This window comes from Orbicella faveolata, unplaced genomic scaffold (genome assembly GCF_042242905.1).
Source record: "Orbicella faveolata isolate gen_17 unplaced genomic scaffold, um_ofav_v1 contig_13, whole genome shotgun sequence".
Taxonomy (NCBI): Eukaryota; Metazoa; Cnidaria; class Anthozoa; order Scleractinia; family Merulinidae; genus Orbicella; species Orbicella faveolata.
This window is the reverse complement of record NW_028301540.1, coordinates 22,329,419-22,347,805: the sequence shown is the minus strand read 5'-3', so window position 1 is coordinate 22,347,805 and position 18,387 is coordinate 22,329,419. Positions and strand designations below refer to the sequence as shown.

The 18,387-nt window shown below is 38.4% G+C and overlaps 1 protein-coding gene across 2 annotated transcripts in view; it reads right to left on the bottom strand.

Annotated features, from left to right (window-relative positions):
- LOC110067072 (sacsin-like) overlaps window positions 1-13,461 on the bottom strand; it is a 48,298-nt gene extending 34,837 nt beyond the window's left edge. The window contains exons 1-3 of one of the 2 annotated variants that reach the window (XM_089285851.1): window positions 13,336-13,461; window positions 9,121-9,169; window positions 4,208-4,320 (exon numbers count right to left, since the gene is read on the bottom strand). In XM_089285851.1, the coding sequence (XP_089141977.1) occupies window positions 4,208-4,320; window positions 9,121-9,124 (117 nt within the window). In that variant the 5' untranslated portion in view covers window positions 9,125-9,169; window positions 13,336-13,461. The remainder of the gene's footprint in view (window positions 1-4,207; window positions 4,321-9,120; window positions 9,170-13,335) is intronic. The other variant, XM_089285850.1, reaches the window with a different exon arrangement.
- Window positions 13,462-18,387: the final 4,926 nt, after the last annotated feature.

Below are 18,387 nucleotides of genomic sequence, written 5' to 3'. Positions count from 1 at the left end.
TGAAACAGGGTTTTGATTGAATGGTCAGGTCATAAATAGGGTAGGGAATATCACAGATCTTGGTCATAAACAGGGTAAGGGGTTTGGGAAGCGGGCCACACACTCTTACCCAACTTTTCTGGGAGTACCCCCCCCCCCCCCCCCAGGGGCCTCTAGCGAGATTGGAAGGCGAGCCAGAATTTATCACAGCAGTTGCCATCTCGACACACTGTCAGAAGGCATTTTTGACATTTTTGAACTACGATGTTCGTGCATGATCAGACAGGAACCAGTGTTTTCTGAATCCGATCTTTGATTTGGGTTAGAGCAAAGGGCGGTCAGTTCCCACTGACAGAAAACGCCCTGAGTCTGAGTAATTTCCACATAATTTCCAGAAGTGAATTCTTGCATATATAAACAATAACCTCCAGTTGGCGGGAAAGTATGCTTGAATATTTGTCCACAACGAGAGAAGATCAAGGACCTTACCTTGATATTCTCTTGTCTGCAAAACATTATCTGTTCCGAGAAGCAAAGTTTTCTGAGAGCTTATTGCGAGGAAAACTGTGAGCTTTGAGAAACAGATAATGTCCAACAACAAACGTCCTAGCGTATTTTTGCACCAAATGCAGGCTATTGTGTTTATTATCCTTCTAGCAATACGCTTGAAAAAATTACTCGATTCTTATAAAGGAGTGCAGTTTTCATGTAACACCACTGCAAATTACAACGAAGATATCCGAATTTAGTACGAAGGCAATGAAAGACTATTACGACGGCCATCCGAGCTATTTCGAAGATGATTCAAGTTCACCTAAGGCCCTCTGAAAACAGCCGAAGATAATTAGCCATTTTCCAAACACTTTGGAGGATTACCTGAACTCTTGCGAAACAAACCTTCCTAAGATTTCTGAAGATTGCCAAGGATCACCCAAGCTGGCCGAAGACTTTTGAATATTGTTGCAAGTTTTGCGAATATTTTCGGAAATTCTTGAAGATTTTTGGAATGCCAAGCACACTGCAACCTGCCTTCAGAAACTGTGTGCACAAAGACCTTAAATAGTATGTTTTCAAGTGTATTATGAACAAGTAAATATCAAATTATTTTTCTCGTGCAATTTGGAATAAATAAGCACTACAAATTGTACTTGCCCTACGGGCTCATGCAATTTTGTCAGCTTTTGAAAAAAAAAATTCTGCTTATTTATTCCAAATTGAACACAAAATTATGTGATTACCCGTACAAATATTTTGCGCAACAGACAAATCCTATACACAGTTTTGAAAATTGGGGAGCATTCCCCAGTCACATGACCAATTGCTCACGAGCCAAAATATTTGTATAGGTAATCAAACGGTTTCGAGTTCAATTTGGAATTAATTTACACCAGTGAGTTTGACAAAAAGCTGAAATTTGCGTGGAGGAAGTACTGGAAGACCTTTCTTGAAGCCATTTTTTCTCATTCAAGAAAACTTTTTTCAAAGTTTCCGCACAAAATTTTCGTCATCATTTTACGTAATATCATTGGCTTCGAAAATTTCCTATGGTCTTTCAGCCAATCATAATCCGGAATTACGATGTGTAATTTGCACTGCTGTTACACTTTTTGTACCGGTGTTACATTTTTTGTACCGGTGTTACACTTGAACTGCACTGCTCTCAGCCAATCAGAATCGAGTAATTTTTTCATGTATATTATTAGCTGGATAATAATGGCTCATTTTAACCGAGATTCAGTGAAACAGTCAGAAAGTTAGAAATGTTAGATATTCACTGTGTTAATAGGTGGTGAATAGTACATTTCTAAGCTTGGTTCCTGAGCTATGGCACCTTAGCCATCTTGGCAAGTAACCATGGTGGATAATTGCTGGATGAAATTTCAGTTATTTCAATGCATGATATCACTGCATATGTGGGGAATTCTAAAAAATTACTTCCATCGCACACCATTGGACCAAAAATGTTATTGAGAACTTGTATTCAAGGCATCAAAAAGAGTCATCAATGCCTTATTAGTTTTGTAACTAGTCAGCGGGTGACAAACTGGATCACATCAAATGACCAAAATTTATTTTTCTTTAGGCTGGAGTTTCTCAGTTTTAGATAACGAATGTCAACAATGTTAACAAATATGCCACAAAGGTACCTTATAAATTTCTTTTGTTTATTTTACTGCCACCTAAAATAATGCTCTGACTCGTGCTCTTATTGGTTGATTTATAGTCATGTAGCAATGGCTAAATAACGCAATTGATGCCCGCTGTCCCACTAACCAGAGGTTACTTTGGCTTCTTATTGCCTTATACCTTTACTCTAAACTCACAAAACACTTAATTACTGGTCCCTTGAGAAACAGTTTGCTTTGCTTTCAGTCCACTGTTACCCAGGTCTGTAAATTTTACAGACCAGGGGAGAAGCACTGTAAGAGTTAATTGTCCTTGGTAGATTTGCAGTTGTTTACGTGCACGCACCGGTTTTTCAACAGTTCCAAGTTTTTAAAGTCCAGAACCCGTTTATGTCCTTTTTGTCTTCTCAGGAATATAATTATCCATTTACATCTAAACTTTCTTCCAAAACTTTGGAAGAACGATTAAAACGTCGCATTTCATGGACGACCGACAGCTACTGCATTCTAATGGCTGATAGTATGTACAAGTAGCTCAGCCAATCAGATTGCAGCATTTGCAATAGTATACTAGTGGAATTCTACTAATATCATGTATATCGTTTTCACATGACGTCATCAAATTCCAAGATCCAAAACTAAAGAGCTGCCAAAGGTTTTTATCCTCATCAGGCATAAGGGGATCTAAATTTAAATCTGTTTAGAACCTTCCAGCTCAACAGCCTGCTTAGTTTGGAAGTCACACAGTGAAATCTATTCATTCAGAGAGCAGAATGAGAAGAAATTAATGAATTCAGGCAGCACTGTGTCTAGAATAATAAAATGGCTGCGGCCGCACTATGAAAGTTAACTGGGTTATTTTTAATTGATCAATCACAATTAACCGGGTTACCAAAAAATCGTCAGTGGCCACTATTTTCAGCAGTTCATTGAACTTAAACCAGGTTAACGGTTACCATAGAAAATAATTGAAGAACAATAGATTTTTTAACCGAGTTAAGTTAATTTTAAATGACCTTTCTGCATGGTTTAACCCCGGGAGGGGGTCTTCCATTTAAAAAGGGCGGGGCTGCTCGTCAGAATTTTTGAAAAGAACCCCTAAGAGGTACCAAGATCCTCTTTTGTTGGCATGGCTTGAAATGTTTTTCACTCCTAAGAGGGACTAATTCTAAAACAACACACTATCTCCTGACATATCTTTTTGCCTCAATACCACATAAGGTACCGCAAGTGTTCCCACTGTGGACCTTTTGAGGCTGAAATCCCTAAGAGGTACTAAGACCACTTTTTTAACCCCTAAAATGTATGGCGAGCAACCCCGTCCTTTTCATATGGGAGTCCCCCCAGGGGTTTAACACAGGTTAGTGGTTTCTTATCAGTGCCATGCTTTAGCTCTTTCGTCAAATGTATCAGTCATTGCGGTCTGCATGAAATGTTGTTCACAGTGGCACAACCAAAAGCATAATCTTCTACTGAACAGGGCGATTGGTAACAACAGTTTGAAGCAGCTGTATTACTATAGTGGATTTCTATTTTCTTGCTAATATGTGTCGGCTATACCATATCAGGCGAGTTTGCAAGGAACCCTCACACCTGAACCATGACCTGAACATGAAGAGTTCATTCACCTTAGAAGGACAAATGTTAATTGACCTCCAACCTCCTCTGGAAGAAAAAATAGGGTGTCCAGAAGGGTGTCCAGAGGAGGGTCCAGAAGGGGGTCCAGAAGTTAAGGGGTCCAGAAGGAGTCCAGATGGGGGTCCAGAAGGGGCCCAGATGGGATCCAGATAGGGTCCACATGGGGTCCAAAAGGGGGTCCAGTAGGGGGTCCACATTTTGAACTGACCAGTGGACAACAGAGGTCCACCAACACGGTGGCTCCATACCGCCTCTGTAAATTTGCGCAAAACATTTTGACAAATATCTCAGAGACCTAAAACTTGGAAAAGTGTCATCTTTACTTGTCTCCTTTAACATAACAATTTCTTGACTTTATCCACTGAATACTTTTCAATTTATTTTTTCGTTGCATGACAGTGAAAACGATCTTTACTAGCCCATCACACATCCCTAACCTCCTGTTTATACAGAATCCTTTTTACCTTCAGTATCTGCCCATCGTCTGGATACTGATCTAGGATGTTCTTTATTTGTTGGAAGAGTGTTGGCTGAAGCAAGTTAAAACCATCATCATCATCATCAATGTCTACATTCACTGGTGGACAAAGTGAAAGGAATTAAATGATTAGATTATTAAAATGTATGCTATCAACTTTCTGGGAGAGGGCTATTTTAAAGAACTGAGAATGCATGTGGTGCATTTTGTTCAAGTTCTTGAATTCTGATCGATAAGCAGTACCTGCACTAAAGCACTAATGGTCACATGTGAGAATACTTGAAGCATACAGCTACATCAAACCATAACTGGTTTCCAAGATCAAGTATGCATGGATATTAAATTTTCCTTGGTCACGGATGCTCACCATTTTTGACCAACTTTTCTCAGAAAGCTGTCCAGTTCTCAGAACGGAACAATACAATATTTGTACTGTATTGCATTGCACATTGCATTGCATTGTACTTTGCATTGCATTGCACATTGCACTGCATTGCACATTGCATACTGCTGAGTGCAGTGCAAATATCCCGATGTTGTTTGTCCTCTGGACAACGTTGATTTTTCTACTACGGATGCAAATTGTGGAATTATCTTTCCAATGACTTGAAATTAGCTGAGAATGTGAATACTTTCAAGCACTGTCTGCAACTGCAATGCTTCTGAGTTGAAAACTTTGCATGGGAAAATAATTATTAGAAATTTTTAATTTTAATTTTCATATAGCTCCAGTATTATATATTGTAGTTCTAATGCAGTTTTAACTTTTCTGTATTTGTGTATTTTTATATAATGTTGTCAGTAGTTAAATTTTGAGACCTAAAAGCCCAGATTGGGAGTTACAATAAACATACCGTGTAGCATGAAATTTTTGTGGGACTTTTATTGTGCAAATTGGCGATTTTTTGAGGTTCGCAGGAACAAATTTTTGCGGCTTGGATTGACTGAGATTTCCACTGGGAACTAACTTTTGCTGTTTTCTCTTCAAGCAGCGAGACATCAACAAGGAAGAAAATGTAATATTTTCAACTTTTATTACTTTTTTTGGTAAAACAACAATCTATACTAATCTCAACGACAAGCTGGTCATACAACAAAGTATTTCCGGTTGCCATAAAACATTTCCTGCAGTCAAGCTGTGAAAGCTGATTAACCTTTTATTGTTTTGTTTTGTTTGTAGCAAGCTCTGATGCCAGTATCAGTATCTTTTCTACCCCAATGCACCGGTATGATATAATTATAGTACCACAAGTGGATTAAAAGCCATATTTGATTATATTAACAGAGTAAATTTTTGCGTACTTTAATTTTGCTGTTTGTTTTGTCCGCTGGAACTTATTTTTGCAGAGCAAATACCATCCGCAAAACCCACAACTAGTGAGACAATCTCAGATAGTGCAGAACGCAATTGATAGCTCTGGTACAATAGTCCCATAAGTACTCACCCCTACTCGGTTCACTTCCGGTTTGTGTCTACCTTGGTAGTCTGCTACGGCTTTTCCCCTTTGCAGTGTGTATGTTTCAAGGTTGTATTTTCATTCAAGGTCCAAACATTACGCACAAATTAATTACTATTGGTGCTTTAAGTTGATTTTCGTTCATTTTAAATTCAACAATACGCTGAAGCAGCAAACGTGACAATTTAGCTCTTCACGCCAACTTTGTAACTTGATACTTTTGTTTTCCTCGCAAAGCCATGTAATATGAAACCCCTGTTTTCTCCAAAACATACGGAAGATGTCCTTGTTTTTTGCAGATAAATGAAAGAAAGTTAAATATCTGATGTAGTGATGAAGAAACGGAACAGAGACGATGCTTTACTAAAAATGCAAATTTTTACCAATGAACAAGAACTAATTTAATTATCAGATAGTCACGAAATACCACTTTCTTTTTCTGTTGCCACCTTTGTTGTTAACAATAAAACAATTCAAAATTAACACACAACGATATTGATGGCTGAGAAGCTTTTCAACGAAAAGTATTGAAGATAAACAGCGCTACTTGGCCGATATAAATGAGTCTCCTCAAAGACTGATTAAATTAATTTGCGCTTTCATTAGGTGCCACGGCGTCTGCAGCAATATTTGAGCATTTTCCTGGTTTCTTTTGTTACAAATTCACAATTTGCGGAGTATTAACGCCACTAACTTGAGAACTTTTTGGTCTCTCTTACAGACACAATTAAGGCAAGAAATAAACAAGTCGCTAAGGAGAAGCAATATATTTGAACTCTGACAAGCACACTATTGTAGATTGAAAACAGCAGATGATATTTGTTGAACCGACCTGTTTGTAATTCTAAAAGCTACGCAGCCACAGTAACGTTTCACTTTTGCAAAAAAAAAAGGGACAACTGGCGCTACCTGAAAAATAACTGCCGTCCTTGGTCACATGACACGATATATAAAATACTGCGTGTAAAGATAGTGTATAACACTAACAATGCTAGAACGCATGCGTCTTACATGTTGAGCTCTACCATAAGGAAAACCACTCAACATTTGTGCGTGATTCCGTATGCAATGTATCCTTCACCTAATATAGAAGCCACGAACCCTAACTAATCTACGCATGCGTTTAGGGCAAATTAGTTTTGTTCTAAGGAGAATGGTACCACAAGGAGAGCAAGGGGTTACCTGAAACAAATATATAGCTTTGCGATGTTCAAAGTTAAGCGACGGCGATGGAATGTGTTTTACGTAGAGTACACATGTACCTTTCCCACCCTACTCCCATTACTTTCTTGCCTCTAGACTAATTAATTAATTGAAATTAATTAATTAAACAAACATTAAAGCTTACACCTTAGCGCCATAGGGCCATAGCGCCATAGCGCCATAGCGCCTTAGTTCCTTAGCGGCAGGCAACCCCCATAACCATCCCAATAGTGCACTCTGCACTAAAAATGAAACCCCACAACATGAAAGTGCTACACAGTATGAAAACATGCATTACAGTGCATTGCATTACATTGCAGTGCAGCATCAGTGCAGTGCAGTGCATTGCATCACATTGCATCGCATCGAATCCTCCATAAGTAAAAAGATGGCGACTGGTAAATTTACCCATAGTTCTTAGCACATGAAATTCTTAACAACGTTTATAAAAATGTGCCGAAACGTTATAAAATCTTTCAACCTAGGCTACTTAGTGACAAATATTGTAAAAATTTGGCTTTCCTTGTGCCTTTTAGGCTGTGTTAGGTTCACAAGGCATTGTGGTAAAATGTACAGCCGCCATCTTTTTTCCTACGGTGGATTGCATCACGTTGCATCACAGCGCAGTGCAGAGCATTGCAGTGCATTGCAGTTAAATTATTGTAATGTTGTTGCTCTATGCCTTAAAATATTCTCACTTGTGACATCTTTGTTTGAGAAATCTTAACCAAACCATCTATGGTCAAATTAATATTCTGCTGTCAGCCAAAAATATTGTAAAGCTCTTCTGAATCAAAACATTTCTGTCGATTAAAAATTGACCGGAAATGTATTAGTCAGCTTAGTTTTTATATCCCAACCGCACTAGAAAATGGCTGCTGACAAATGCTGGAAATTTCATGCATATATATTGTATATTAACCACAACATATTTTGATATATTGTTTTAATTCAAGAAATAAAACCCTTTGAAAATTTAACCTCTATATATGACAGTTGCAATAACATGCCACCAAAAGACGTTGTCCCTGAAAATTCTAGTTATAACCCCAGGGCATAGTTCATGAGAGGTTTTGGGTGGTCTTAAAAGCAGGGGGAGGCTTATATCCGGGGAAGCTTATCACTGTAAGTGGCATAAGAAACCGTTTCTAATAAAATAAGCTTAACACAATACAACATAACAAAACACAACATCCAGCAGTATAACAAGATGTTTTATTTTCTTGGAAACAAGAAACACAAGGCACAATTAGTAAGGAAACATTAGTACGCAAAGTACAGATCAGAGACCATCAAATAAAGCTCACTTATAAAGGCATAACTGGCCAGTGAGGTACGCAAAGTAAGAGAGGACTTACATCCAGGGTGGCTCGTAATCAGAATGGTTTTTTGTAAAATCATATAGATGAGCCTATAACCAGAATTTTTTGGTAATCTGTCATACTGTCTCTAATTTAGGTGCACGCTGACTGTATAACATTTTTACCAACAGAATGATAATGGTCTGTACGGATAAACAATTGCGTTTAATGGATTGATAGATCATATTGGACAACCGTCACTGGAGGATTTTGTCCTGAAAAAATGCTGGCCACCATAATATGTTACATTACAAGAGTCAACTCTGCAGTAATGCAGTGGCTACTGGTTCGCTCAACAAAGAACTGAATCAATGAGTACTAACCTCTTGTTTAAAAGAAAGAGATATAATACAGCCCTAAGTTAGTGCTGGTTGATGCTTGCTTAAAAAATAGTTGGGAATTATTAGCTACCACCGCTTGCATCTAAGGGTGAACATGTGATGCCAAAATATGCTCTAAATGGGTGTCAAACATGGCATGATTTGTCATCAAACATTTGCAGTTTAGCAGACGGTTGTCCGAACTTTCACACTAAAAGTTCAGCACACAAAATGACAAAAAGATTGGACGCTGAAGACTTCTTCAGAGAAATTGACCCTGACCTGTGTCATTATGCATAGGCCTTTCCAGAAAGTGGTTTTACTTCTAGTATTATCACTCTTAGATGTAAGCGACAGTAGAGAGGGCTGGGTAGCTAGCAATCTTTATATGGTAAATACTATTTGAACTGCTGTTAACAGAAAAAAATGTCTATAAAACACAAAATGACTTCATGTGTGTTCTTCTGTTGAAATAAGTTGATCATCATGCAGATGTAGTTATGTTCTACTTTTGCTAGCAAGCATTATTTGTATAATCAGAAAACAACTGCTACTTACTCATAACTGAGGTTCCTGAAATATCAGTGTCCACTTATATTAGGGTTATCTGGACAAAAATAAAGATGGTATCATTACTTTATTATTTGTGTTTTGCAAGGATGTCAATCAAGTTTTAGCCTAAAATTATACCCACTAACTACTCTTGTGTTATAAACAGGCTTAAGTGTCAATTAGGTCATGAAATGTCAAGCAGCATGGGTTCTTGTGAGCCACATACATGAAAGCTGACAAAAAAAGTGAGCTTCACAAGGAAGGCTGAATATAAATTATGTAAAAACAGAGGAAATAAGTCTCCTTAGTTTACAGGGGACTGGAGCACACCATAAAAGGAAAGGTGTCGGGAGAAAAATAGTCAATTGAACTTTCAAAAATCCAATTCATTGAACTCAATCCACAGATTGGCAATCAAACAAAATCAAATACTGAACTTTTTGTGACTTCAATTTCCAAACCAATCAAACTCAATCGACCAAATATGTCAAGCAGCACGAGTGCTCATGAGCCACATACATGTAAGCTGACAAACATGGTGAGCTTGACAAGGAAGGCTGAATATTTTAAAAACAGAGGGAGCAAGTCTCTTAATTTACAAGCAACTGGAGCAGGCCATAAAAGGGAAGGTGTCAAGAGATAAAGCATGGCATAGTCAATCGAACTTTCAAAAATCCAATTCATTGAATTCAATCTAGTCGGATTGGCAATCAAACAAAATCAAATACAGAACTTAAATTGTGTGACTTCAATTTCCAAACCAATGAAAGTCAGTCAACCAAATTGAACTCATTCAAGCTCTGAATTCATTAAATTATGTTTGATAATGAGACATTGAGTTCTGAATCAATTCACTTGAACAATTAAAGGTCATGTTCTGTGGTCAGAAAATAACACAAATCTACACGAAAAACATGTTTTACTGAGGTAACTCAAGTTTGAAAACTTGTTATTAATTTTCAACTTAATTTCACATCAATAGTCCAGAAATCAACCCTTCAATTGAGTTCAATTGTCCAATTCTTATTTGTGAGTCAATTTCATTTAGTTGCCAAACTCAATCAAACTTGATCCATGGATTGAGTTCGACTGAGTTTAATATACAGTTTGATTGGATTTGATTGCTAAACCCAGTCAAACTTGATCCATGGATCATTTGTCAGTACAACTAAGTTTGATTGACTATGCCAGGGATAAAGCCCGGGAGGGTACTCCCAAAAACGTTGGGTGGGGGTGTGCAGCCCACTTCCCAAAACCCTTACCCTATTTATGACCAAAATCTGTGATTTTCCTTACCCTATTTATCACCTGGCCAAAAATTCGATACCCTATTTATAACCATTGTGGCTGGCGCAGTTGTCCTAAACATAAGTTATCAAGGGCTTCTGTTGACATTCTTATTGAATATGATGAAAAAGTAGCTTCTTCTAAGAAACATAAACAATTAAAAACTATAGGGCTAAAACCCTACCCTATTTAAGACCAAAATTGCCAAAATTGATACCCTATTTTTGATGACTGAAATGACTGAAAAACCCTACCTTTTAGGGCCACACATTCCTGTATAGCCCTTATAAGGGAGTACCCCCCGGGGGGATAAGGGTACAGGAAGTGGGAGAGCAGGGTACGCAAAGCAGGAAGTTTTGCCCATGTTCCCCCGCCCCCCAACTTATGTAGAGTCTATTTACATGCCAGGTTGGGTGTCTGGAAAACGCGAACAGCAAATAGCGAATAGTCGAGAATAGCGAATAGTGAATAGTCCCGAATAGTGCAAATAGTGGCGAACAGTCGCGAAAAGTGGCGAATAGTGACGAATAGTCATCAACAGTCACTGCCTTAGATCTAATATCCTGCGTTAATTAATTATCCAAATAAGCAACAGAATTTCAGTGAATTTATTACCTTTTCTTCTCTGAACTCAGGCTAGGGCTGTCCATCACCGACATTAAGAAAACAGAAAACACAAGGATAACCTAATAAAGACATATTTACGCTTTTGCAGCGGTTAAAACAGAGGAAATTACGTTTAGAAACTCCTTTTGTCCTGATTGATAAGCGTGCGTGCTTTTTAGTGGGAAAATCCCATCCTACGTTGCTGCGAGGTTGACTGTGAGATACTGGGTACCCTATTTGCCACAATTTGCCACTATTTAAACAATAGAGTGTTTCTGTCGAGGAACTATCGGCTGATAGTTGCCCCGTGGAAATTTGATGTTCTTAAAACAAATATTTGCCCGAGAAGCGAAGCTTCGAGGGCAAATATGCTAGTTTTAAGAACATCAAATTTTCAAGGGGTAACTATCAGACCGATAGTTCCGAGACATAAACACTCTATTGTCTTTATTGTTCACCACTAAATTTTCTTCCGCGCGCCAGTTCAAAAATCGTATTGAATTTGTGAGCTTTTTTAGACGAAAGCCGTGAAAGCCAAATGTAAAATTTGAAAAGGAAAACAAACAAAAACCCTTTTAATACAATGTCAATTGTTTACTTTCTTTAAGCCTGCTTGTTTACAGAAATATTTTCACGGACAAGTACTATCCATCCAGGTATTTTCCTCGGACGGGCACTATGGGCTGATAGTGTCTCTCCGCGGATGAACACTATCGCGTCACGTGATCAATTTAAGGCAATAAGAATCGGAGAAAATTTAGTGGTGAACTATAATTGCCAGTATTCGCCACTATAGGCGAATCTTTGCTGACGTCATTGTTTACATTTTTCTTTATTAACATACGACTTTGCACATAGAAGGCATCATGCTAGACACGATTTTACCAGAAAAACTTAAAGAGCTTGTGAAACTTAGTAAGTGGTGAAATGTTTGGCGCTTTGGGTGTAATATTCGAGGAGAAATTGGCTTTCAAAAATATCAAAATTTCTGTGTGGCAAAAGCACTAATGAGCTCTTACATTCTTTGTAAAATTTTGAGCTTTTAAACCCTCGTCGCACAAAAAGTATTCAATACATCGCGCTCAAATTCCTTGGGACAGTTAATCGTGCTGTGCCCTTTCAATATTCAGTATTAATCTCTTTGTAGCTCCATCAGAAACTGTATCGCTTATGGTAATGAGGCAAATATTGTGAACAAAGATTCTCCTATTCGAGACTGTTCGTCACTATTCGCACTATTCGAGACTATTCGATTCGTACTACAGTAAACACCCGCATATAAGAACACATGGATTAAGAACATCAGGCTGAAATTTGGCAAATAAAGCACCACTTTTATAAGAACAATATCAGCCTGGAAAAAAAAATAATGTTCTTATAAAATGGGAAGGGTGTCAGATTTGCAGATGTACAGTGGACCTCTACTTTAGGCATTTCAAGGGTGGGGCAGCATATGGATCTGCCACAGAACTATACATACACCCTTCTTGTTACTGTTTTGTTACATTACTGATTACAGTAGACCTATTTGAACATTAGGTTTTTAATTATTGTTCCATCAATTTATGTAATTGTCCAAAAACATGATTAAAATTTCTAGCAACATTTTTTATGCTGTACAGCACTGAATTTAAAAAAATTTAAGAACATTTAAGAACATCCTGAGGCTGATTTTTCACTAAGCATCCGATAAATAAGAACACAATCAGTCTGACCTCTGAAATTGTGTGTTCTTATATGCGGGTGTTTACTGTATTCGCTACTCGCTTAATTCACTATTCGGGACTATTCGCTGTTCGCTATTCGCGACTATTCGCCATTCGCTATTCGGGTTTTCCAGACAACCTTCCGGGTTGATAAATATTTCATTAACTAATGGAAAAGGTTTTCTTTGGATTATTCATTCAGACGTTTCTGTATTTCAGGATAAAATTAAATCTAAACGATGCAAGTACCTGGGCTTGCCTTATACTAGCTACGACCTTGTTACAAGCGAGGAGTACTTCACCATTACTGACTTTAATTAATGCATAATGAAAAGATTCTTGTAAACTGTATGCAAAGTAAATCTCTAGAATTATACGGAAATCTTGTCATTTAAGGGACTTTAAAATGTTCAACGCACGCTAAATTCAAACAAAAGAAGGACGTCTGCATCGTCCAAAATGAATTCAAAGGAAACCTGCCCGATATAAAGAACAGGCTATGTTTCTAAACAAGCCGATGTCAAAATACCTATGCAAAGTTTGCAATGTAGTTATGTCTATCCTGTAGAAATGAACAACTTCAAAAGTAAGGCATACTTCTCTTTAAGACCTTTAAGCTTACCTCTCTCAAATACATCACTTCGTTCCATCGAAGCACAAGGCGAGCCACGGCAGATTCGAATCCGCCGATAGCTTTCCCGGAAAAACGCGAAAATAACAGCTGAACAAATAACATCGGCTTAAAAGTCACGTGATAGGATTTCTCGGAATCGGATATGCTCCGGAGTCCGTTTCACGAAGGTCCCGAAGAGTTTTCGCACCCGGAAAGCCATAGCAAAATCTCAAACCTTATGATTACAGAACTGTTTTATTCACATATTCCTAATATGAAAGAGGTTCTCTTCATACAAAAGGTTTCAGGCGTATACAGATCTATACACCTCCCTGTTTTTAGATACAGACCAGTTAAAAATGGCTTTCCGGGCCATAAAAGTTTCCGGGGCTTTCGAGAAACGTGCCCCTGGACCTCCTAGTTGGCTCACGCTAAAGCCCGCCCACTCAGAGCCCCCGCTGTAATAGCAGAATCCCTGTTTTTCGAAACCTCGAAGAAAACCCGTTTTTTGTTCCCTTTGCAAAAACATGAGAGGAATTTACCTTCGATTTTTCGAACCTCACAATTTTTCAAACCCGTTTCGTTCCCCTAGATGATTGGAAAAATCGGGATTTTACTGTATAAACAAAATAAATGTATCGGGTTATAGGGAAGTCTTGCCATTTCCAATCAGGGCCACTGGTTGGAATATAGCCGAAGTCCACCCTCTAAGAGTTAATATTAATTTCAAATGAAAGGCGTTCCTCTCACTCAACAACCCCAAAAACATCATTTAATTTCTTTCTAAGTTTAAAATCAGTTCGGAATAGCGTGGGTCGAAATAATGGCGGTCCAACTGGACTCACACTCGACGCAACAAAGGAGCAGTGCGTAACCATTAAAACGAGGACACTACTATCTATACCACAGGTTTTTGAATCTCTTCCTGGTTTAAGTTATTGAAACACATGTTAACAGTTTCATTATATTACTTTTGTAGACTGTCATGAGCGGAAGAAGAGTAAGAGAATAAACCCTTAGCCTAGCTTTGTTCTCAGGGTAATCCTTCTCAAGTAAATTTTTAAAGCACTCCTAGCTTCATAAGGGACCGGTCATTATTTATCGCCTGGGGGGGAGGGAGGGGAGGATGCGGAGGAGTTTTGTTGCGACAACGGAGCACTTAATTTAAGGCGGGGTTTTACCTGAATTTAAGTGAAATTTTAGGAAGTTTAAAGAGCGATTAAAAGTAAACAAAAGGTTATGGAACATGGTGTACATCAACCAATTTTTAACTTCAATTTCTAATTTTAAAACAACACCAAATCTTCAAAATTTCCTATTTTCATAAATTTTACTAATCCTTTGAGAAAAACTATTTATCTGCAAATACACCTAAAAATCACCAAAAAATTTACAAAACAGCCCAAAACATAGATATGTGGGATGAGCAGAGAGATTCTTGACTGCTTGAAACGTAAACGAGATATTTGCATTAAAACCATAATACCCAGCCAAAATACGGCCTTCGTGTAGACCCCCGCCTTAAGTGGTCTCCCTTTGGAGTATACAGTGCTTTTTTGATACCCCCTACATAGGCGGTGGAAGATTCCATGATCCCCCCTCCTTCTTATCTCCCAGTCATTACAAAAAGCCAGTGTTACTATATGCATACTTAGGTCTCATCAACCTTGAACGCCAAGTTTCCATATTTGTTCATCTGGTATCAATTTTATCGTTCCTGAAAGGTTGCTCAAATCTTTTAAAACATAATCGTTTTCGCTTTCGTTGTCGTCCTCCTCAGCTGTCGATTTCTTACTCGTATTCTTCATCCTCTGACGATTCGTCTGTGTCCGCAGACTCTTTGATGTGTCGGTAATAATGACATCGAATAGCCTCCATTTTGTCAGGCTTCCGACCAATAGTGGTCTAACCGTGTTTTTTCAGGTACAACTCACGTTCTTTTAACCTTAATTTTTCCACCTTGCCACTCTCAATAAGAGTATTCTGCTTCAAGTCCTTGTATGTCGGTTTCGTCTCTTGCCCCCTCCATTCCTCAGCTTCTCTTGTTCTAATGTCTTTTCTGATATCAATATCTTTCAGATGATTAACATATGTAATAACACGTTTCTCATCGACATTGTATTTTGGACAGAAGCTCTTGATAGTATCTCCATCGTTGGTTACACTGATGGAATGTTCCTCAGACAAGTCCTTGGAAAATTTTCTTGGGGCATAGTCATCCAGGGTCCTCCCTGTCGATTCCGTCTGATAGGCATCCATGAAATGTCCCGGATTGTTTGGGTCTGGTACAGGTTGCTGAATTCTTTCTCTCTGTGGCCCCACCCATCTGTTGTTAGAACACCAAGAACGGAGGTTGGAGTTCTCCTCTTTGCAGGAATCACAACAGAATTCCATGAAGAGCTCTCCGCGGATATATAGTGGTCTTCAAAAAATGATTCGATCTTTCTGAAGTATGCGGCACCAATGAATTACAGTTTGTTTCTTGCTGACTCGCCCTGATATCTATTAAGATGGGCAGAATTGAAAAAGAACAATTCCTCAGGAAGCTCACTCACCTTACTCTTGATATAGTCTTTAAGAACAGGGTGGTCATCAATCCTCTCGGCAACCTGACTGCATACGTACCAAGCATTTTTCGCCATCCGCTTCTCTTCGTACCCTTCGTATGACTGGAGTGACATTTGTTTAATTTCCTCTTCTCAAAGATCTTCAAATCTCCTACACTTTTCCCAGTCTAGAGTTGCGCCATCCACAAGAGCATCAGAAATGGCAGAGTTTGTCCGCTCGGCTTCACCTTGCCCGCTGTCGCCCCTCGAACGATGGCATCGCACACGGAAATAAGAAATGTGAATCCGTGCTAACTCGGCATCTCGAAACCTAACTTCGTAGTTCGAAACCCCAACCCCAAGGCCAGCGTCTATAATTCTTCGCGTTTTAATTTTTACCTCTCAACCCTTTCCCCGTTGACGCCTGCAACACAGGCTATTGCAGTGTTTTCTTCCTATATTGGCCTTGTCTGTGGGATTCTCTCACGGTTTTGATTGAGTCAATATTTGAACTTGCTTAAGGTGATGCGTCCGATTTCTTTTTAAAAGAATTTGAAACATGGAACTTTGTCAACATCTACATCAAACTTAAACGTTTAAGAGTATCACGTTTAATAGCTAAGCACAACTATTGATCATTTCATTATATTAAATAGATCGTGTCTGAACAAGAAGCAAAGCCAGGCGATAAATAATGACCGGTCCCTAAATCCCAGGAGAGCCTATATACTACTAATCCTGTGATGATAATTGTACTCATGTGGACAGCTCAATCGACTTTAACCTATTGACGCCTGTGGGGCCATTTTGCCACTTCTAACGTCATCACCTTTGACCAAAATTGGCATCACTTATACTTAAGTTCTGCTCGAGGAAAGATCTTTCCAATGATACCCAGATCAGAGTGAGCTGAACTGTGCGCGAAAATCCCCCGAAATGTGGATGAAAAACTCGGAGCAAAATTTCCTCAATTACGCTTGGCTACTCCGTGGTAAGAACTTCCCGTCCCGATGATGCTTTCTCGGTAACCTCTTGAATTGGAAGCAAGCCCAAAAGAAGGTCAGCAACTACAGCAAAAAGATAAGAAAAGGAGAAAAAGGAAAAAGAAACTTACACGAAAAGCCTAAAGACAAAGGTCACTTTCTCGTCCAAACATTTATGCGCATGCTAGTGGAAAGAACGGGCATCCTGTCATGTTGCAAATGCTTTTTTTGAGTAGATTGGAGCTAATTTGGCTCATATCCATGCTGAAAATCTTCAAAATGTCCAATTAATGCGTTTTTGCCAAAAAGCTCCTGTTGTCAATGGTTTAAACTAATTTTGATCCTCTACGAAAACACCTACACAAAGCGCCTGGCGACATATTTTTAGAGGGCTTATCTTGGGTGTAAGGCCTATATAGTGGATTCACTCTCTCGCCATTATTATCTTCTCTTGAGAATGTTTACAGCCTGTCGCTTATTCCTAAACGTAAAGAGGGGGAGTACTAAAGCGAGGGAATTTCTCTCCTTTCCTCTCTGCCATCTCGTGCTCATTTCCTCCTTTTAGTGGTACGCTCAACAGTCTGCGAAAATAACAGGTTGTGCAGGCAATAAGACAAAGACGGCCGGTGTCTCCTTAAAAAAATAGCCAGAGAAAACTGCGACATTCATAGAATATGTCAGTTCAAGAGATTGGTCAGTTCCAATTTAGGACCTAAGTACTTCCGCCATTAACACAACAATTACTGATCTCTTAGCCCGCAGCGGTGGCACAGAACTGAACAGCGAGCAACACAATATATTTCATTGCCGCCCTTCGCTTCTCAATGACCACTGTACCCAGTTAAATAAATGAGAGTTCACAGATCAAAAAGAGCTTTAGGCAAAAACGTTTTTGAACTGTCCCACTTTTGGGAAATAAATTTATTTTCTCAAAAAAAGTCTGTAAATCAAGACCCAGTGTCTTTAGCGAATCTTTATCAGTTGATGTCATGGTTAAGTGTTCGTGATCGCAGCTTCTAATTCTGACATTACTGCACGAATTTAAAAATCTTTATTGCACCTTAAATTAATCATTCATTGTGTCATTTTTTTTTAAAAAAAAATACATGTCAATGTCTATTCGATCGCTGTTCTAAGCTTTATGATCTTAATTTGACAATCATTTACTATATGATGTATTTTCTCACATAAAACTGACACATTCAAATGAACTTGCGACAATCTGTTTCGCCTTTTATAAATTACCAATGGATGTTACATCTTCGTGCACTTCGCTATTTTAACAGATATTCAAATTATTCATTTTAAAATATGATATATATCTATATCTATATCTATATCTATACCTATATCTATATCTATATCTATATCTATATATCATGATTAAGTTTCTTAATTCAGTCCAGGGTGTAATGATTAATTTAATGGGTTCGTTTTAAAAAGCGTTGCTCTCGAGGAGAAGCCATGTCGATTAAAGGATCATCAGTTTTTTTTTATTAATTTTGTCAGAATGTGAGGTAATAATCGTTTTC